This window comes from Pinus tabuliformis, chromosome 6, assembly GCF_031772625.1.
Source record: "Pinus tabuliformis cultivar Carrire ecotype Pingquan chromosome 6, CPIR1, whole genome shotgun sequence".
Taxonomy (NCBI): Eukaryota; Viridiplantae; Streptophyta; class Pinopsida; order Pinales; family Pinaceae; genus Pinus; species Pinus tabuliformis.
In genome coordinates, this window is record NC_142292.1 from 668,952,005 (window position 1) to 668,957,676 (window position 5,672).

A 5,672-nucleotide genomic window follows, 5' to 3' on the forward strand; every position below is an offset into this window, starting at 1 on the left:
GATCCCTCCCTTCATTGAGGATCAACCGTTTGGACTTCGCCATCTCAGCCTTGTACTTTTTGAGTGGATCTGCGTCACCAGGTAAAACTACCACACTATCGACGTACATTTTGAGATCATGCTCATCCAAAAGGCATGATATCCTAGCCTTCCAAATCACATAGTTAGATGCTCCATCCAACCGATCTTGATCTCTTAGCCCGTTAGCTGCCATCTCTGCTAACAAAATGTCGAACTACCTCCTCTCTCCTCTGCGCTACTACTGTGCTGGCCTACGCACTCCCTACTGGAGGTAGTAGATCTGCTCCTCTCTACTACTGCTCAGCAAATGAGAATTCAGACTTCTTGGCTGGAAGTCTTATGAGGAAGAATTCCCTCAAAATAGTGTCTCCTTCTCTCTTTTGACGTTTTTCTGCCCCAACAACTGCTACAGAAAATTGCGTCTCACCAAAAACTGCTCTGCGCTGAAGCTTCTGCTATGTTGCACCCTCTACCATTGACAAATTTTGATCTGGAATCTTACCTATCTGGCAACTCACTTAGAGAGAGATCTTCCACGAAAATTTTCCCTCCTAGCTTGGATTGCGCAATCCCTCTAGGGATTCGATCTACTGCCTATGCAACACTTCGATCTCCCTCCTTCTCTTCAGCGCTGAATCTTCCGCTTTGCTCCCTTGCTTCACCTGCACTCTGATACCATGTGAAAATTTGGAATACCCAAATTTCTATTGCAGCAACTGATTAAGATTCTTTTATTTGTCAAATAACTAAACAAATTATTTATTGTGTTCTACGGTAAATATCGAAACTAATACACTGCAACCTCCACCAATTACATTAATATGTGAAAACAAGAATCTGAGCAAGAAAGAAACAACACACAAGTGACAGCTATTTTTTTACCAATGTCCCCGGAAAAACCTAATGTGAGAAAATGGGTGCAACAACTGAGGGTTTGTATTATTAAGCAGTAATTTTTTAATACAATCTTTGGATGCCTTGCTGGCTATCCAATACAAAGAATCTAACTGACAGAGAGATGAGTGAGATATACCTCACACTATCACTGGCAATCTAGCATTGATCCAACCACTGAATTCCTAGCACCTAGCTGCCTTTGTGTAGTTTTTACGCAATCACTGCGCTGCTCTGAGTGACAGCTTTTGAGGACTAAGTCACTCCTTTGGCTGCTCAATTTACCTCTGGAACTTCGACTTTCTGCCCTCCCAGTCTCACACCCCGACTTTTGGCTCTGGAACTCAATTCTCCAACAAATTTTGGATCTCCTCTCAGGCTTTGCGTTGCCTCTACATGGCCCTATGCTGCCCAGAGTGGCTTTGCACTACTTCTTCTAGATATCTCTCTACCTTCTCTACGATGTATCCCTGAATCAAGAAACTCTCTATACGAAAACTATTTCTGCCCCTCACAGCAAAAAATCACTTCGATCACTTCTCCAACAATTGTTGCGCTGCTCTATTTAGAAATCGATCTCTTGATGTCTTACTCGATGTGTCTTCCAAATGTCCATCAAGCCTCTTCTTATAATCTTCTCGTTGAGAAACAACAACGCAAATTAGATTCTAATCAATGGCTCAGATCATTTTGGCTTGATCCTCATCTTCTTTTAGAAGTTCCACCCCGAGTTTAATTAATAGCCTTTAATTATTTTAATTTCCTAAGTTTAAACTTAGGCCTCCATTAAAAATAATTAATTAATTTAATAAAACCTTCTCCAGGTGGAATTTCCCAAAACGATTTCCGGGTATTCTGGAATACATGTGACCTAGCCTTCTTGCAAATTTTGAGGCTTAGAGCACATCCGATGCTACTAGAAATCAACAGATACAAGTCATGAATTCTTGTGTAAAATTTGCAACTCTACCAAAATATTATTAGCAAAAGATAAATCTATCATTCAGAGATATAAATGGTATTGTAATCCCAATCACAGGGTTTGGTCATGATTTTCTAATCTTGTTAAATGAATAAATGATCGTGAATCTTTTTTCTTTTTTTTATTGGTGTTGACATTCTTTTACGGCAAAATTTTATATATAAATACTTTCCATTCATTGTTACCAGCCAAAAAATTAGAAATTTGTTTGCATGTTGCTTGTAAGAAAATAAGTTTGCCACAAAAAATGCTTATGAAAATAAGGTACCTACTCATGTATAAATGAAATTGAGCACTATATTGAAAAATTATTGAAGGTGAAGAAAATTCTCACACATGAAGTACATGGTTTAGATGAAATCTCTAATACTAAAGAAAAAATAGAAAATGATTGTACTTCTAACTATCTAGATGCTTTCTAAACTAATGAGAAGTGTTTTGTTGATATCCCTTGTTTAAAAAATTACACTAGTAAACCAAAAAACCTTCTCCAAAATTAATGCCCCTTTAAAATTTGAATATCTTAAAATATAAATTGTTAAATTATTGAAAAAAAAAAAAGCTAATTAAGCCAAGCATGATTCCTTGGACATATGTTGCGTTCTATGTTAATACACATTTTGTTAAAAAAAAACTTCTTGTATCCAACCCATGTATGCAACCCATATACACAAAACAATGTTAATGCACAATTAAATACAAGTCATGAATTCTTGTGAAAACAATGTTAATGCACAATTAGATACACGCCATGAATTCTTTTATAATATTTGCAACTATACCAAAATATTATTAGCAAAAAATAAATCTATAATTGGAAGATATAAATGCTTTGTAGTCCCAATTACATGTTTGGTCATGATTTTCTAATCTAGTTGGATACATAAGTTGTGAATCTTTATTTTTTTATATTGGTTGTGAATCTGGACAACAAGGACAAGGTGAAAGGTTATCTTATTATTTGAGGGAATATCAGGATGTTGGTAAAGAATTTCATGCAACCAAGTCCTTACAATATTTTTTTTACCATTTAAATATTATACCATTAAATATAGGAATTGGCCAAAAGTCATAAGTACAACAAAGGCTCACAAAATTATGATCCTCTATGGAAGTTGTGGAAATTGTCCATCCCTTCTTTTGATGGTTCATCCAAATGCATTGCTAGAGTGTGGGTTCAAAATTTAGACACATATTTCCAAATCAACCCTCTATATTGGAAATAGAGAGCATAAAATGTTCTACACTGCATTTGGAGGGAGATCTCTTGCAACGCAGATTTATTAAGTCTCATTGTTAATCAAATGGGGGGTATATCATTCCTGGTATCGGCAGACTCTAGCTTCTGAGTACACTTTGCCGGTCAGACACAAGTAGCCTTCACTGGGAGCACAGTGCCTGTCTTCATCGCAAATGCACATTCCTTCCAGCGCACAACCATCCGCTTTCGCTCCCATTGATCCACCTTGCAATAATATTTCATTCGACAAGTCGCTAGAAAACAGTCCATCGGGATCGTTTTTTTTCATAACATGTAAGAATTTCCCAAGGTTGGGATACTTGGCTCCGGCGCCTAGAAAAGCGAGGTTTCTGTTCTTGGCCCAGTGAGGGACGGCCCCGTGCTTGAAGAAAGCCATCTGCTCAACCTCCTCCCACACGTCCTCATTCAGCCTCGCCCTCGACCCGTTCTCCGCGCGGTAGTAATTGAAGTCGATGACCACTGAATCCTGGGCCTGCCCGAGATACGCAGTGGAGCCCTTGAGGAAGCGTATCAGAAAACCATTGTAAAGGTCCACCCCACACAAACGGTCGGGCTCCATGTCCCGCAGCTTCTTCACGTCTGAAATAAAGGGTTTGATTGTCGAAACCCTGAAAATTGCCGTGGTCTCGTAGAAGAATAAGCCCTTGAATCTGGGATCCCAAGGACAGGCGACCAGCAGTTCGGCGGGGGGAGATTTATAGCACGACCCAGATGTCTGCATCCGATTTTGAAAACCCACCACCGGATATCCCGTGAAGGCAAATTCATTGTTCTTTAAACCGTTGGCCAAACCCATCTTGGAATCGACGATGAGTTTGGCCTCCTTGCACTTTCCTAGGGTATCTTTCTTATTTTCTAGCGAATTTTCTGCAACAAATCAGGCAATAAGTAATTTGTAATTGCAATCAGATTTGTTTTGCTTGATCAGTACTGAAACAAGAAAAAACATTCGAAGGAATTACCCGTTGCTCTCACGACTACGCTAACGGCAGTGAGAGTGCTTTGAAAACCCACGAAATCGTTGAAGCCGTTCCCGGGGGTGGTGACCGGGACGCGATTGTCGATTCTGTGGACGACTCGACGCTGCGATGAATACCATGTCAGGTCTCCGAATTCGTTGGCTGCTGCAAAAGGCAGGATCTCATCTTCAAGATCCATGTCGTCCTTCACCACGTTGGTTACATTGCGTTTGAATTGAGACTCCAATGTCAATGTCACCTGTATATATGTTAATGCCATTTATCAATTAACACATTACATACACTCGATCTCAGAACCTACCTTTGATATGACTCCCAGGACTCCGAGAGAGACCTTGGCCGCATTGAGATCGGGATCTTCTTGGCTGAGTGTAATGACCTTCGCATACCCTTCCCCTTGAGAAGCGGGAACCACTAAACGCATCGATACCACGTAGTCGTGCACGGCTCCTCCCCTGCGCCAGAGAGAGCTCCCATGAGACCCCGTGCTCAACAGCCCGCCCAAGCTGATGCCCTCCCAATAGGGCGCTGCCACCAGAGCCAAACCCGACGCAGCCACCTCATCCACGAGGTCTCTGAGCCCAACACCGCTGTCTGCAGTGACAGTCATCGAGGCCTTATCCACTGTTATCTCATTCTTGTAATTTAGGGTGCTAATCAGAAGCCCGGTACCATCTCCCGATCCTGGACAGGCGAACTTGGGAATTGTATCTGAAAATCCGGTGACGACCTTCATCTTCAGTTTCTTCCTGGCACCGTCAGCCACCACATGTAGAATCTCGTCTTCTGTGGCAGGATAGACGACCATGGCGGCTCTGCAGGGAATTCTGTCGGGCCAGGTGCCATAAGCATTCGAAATAGTGCAGGAGTCAGAATTGTTGCAGCTAACCGGTGGCTGGGGCGGAGCGCAGGTGCACAGAAGAGGAAAGCCAAACCAAAGGCATGAACAGAGAAGAATACTGAACGAGTATTGTAAATTCAGAGCCTCCATGACATCGATGGAGAGAGAATAATAGAGCACTGAGTGAAAAGTGGTGGAGCATTAGCAGCATTACAAAGGCAATGACGGTATGGATAAATTATGGGGCCGCAATACCCTCATATGTTACCACGCAAGTTCAAGTGGCACGCGAAATTTCAAACTCTTCCCATAATTGTGATAAAGCTTTTTGGCCAGTAATTGCAGATGCACTTATATGCCAATCATCTGGTATTAATTGCTAAATCGCTCTGGAATTGCAGATGCAATTATGTTTTGAGCATTTTTGTAAAAGAGTGAGGATGCAAGTTAATACCAGCAAGAGTAAAATAATGATTTTCTCAAATAAAAAGACGAAGAGTCAGTATGTGTTTTTCTTTGAAGGTGACATTCTTGAAGAAGTAAAGGAATACAAGTACATTGGGATTGATTTCAACAAGAAGTTTAATTGAGAGCACTGCAGAAAGAAGAGAATTTTAGGAGGGTGGAAAGCATTATATCCTCTTCAAAACATATGTAGGGAGGATTGGAAAACAATTAAAATGTTTTTTGGGC

At 41.0% G+C, this 5,672-nt stretch overlaps 1 protein-coding gene across 1 annotated transcript; it reads right to left on the reverse strand.

Annotated features, from left to right (window-relative positions):
- Window positions 1-3,065: 3,065 nt before the first annotated feature.
- LOC149260400 (L-gulonolactone oxidase 3-like) lies at window positions 3,066-5,188 on the reverse strand. The gene is made up of 3 exons (XM_089379993.1): window positions 4,440-5,188; window positions 4,121-4,376; window positions 3,066-4,025 (listed from the first exon to the last, which is right to left on the reverse strand). Exons 1-3 carry the CDS (start codon window positions 5,127-5,129, stop codon window positions 3,214-3,216), a joined length of 1,758 nt encoding a protein of 585 aa, XP_089236119.1. The 5' UTR covers window positions 5,130-5,188; the 3' UTR covers window positions 3,066-3,213.
- Window positions 5,189-5,672: the final 484 nt, after the last annotated feature.

Coding starts and splice junctions, on each gene's coding strand:
- LOC149260400 (XM_089379993.1), bottom strand. CDS start 5,129: ATGGAGGCTCTGAATTTACAATACTCGTTCAGTATTCTTCTCTGTTCA. Junction 4,377..4,439: donor TCCTGGGAGTCATATCAAAG/GTAGGTTCTGAG, acceptor ACATATATACAG/GTGACATTGACATTGGAGTC. Junction 4,026..4,120: donor CGTAGTCGTGAGAGCAACGG/GTAATTCCTTCG, acceptor GATTTGTTGCAG/AAAATTCGCTAGAAAATAAG.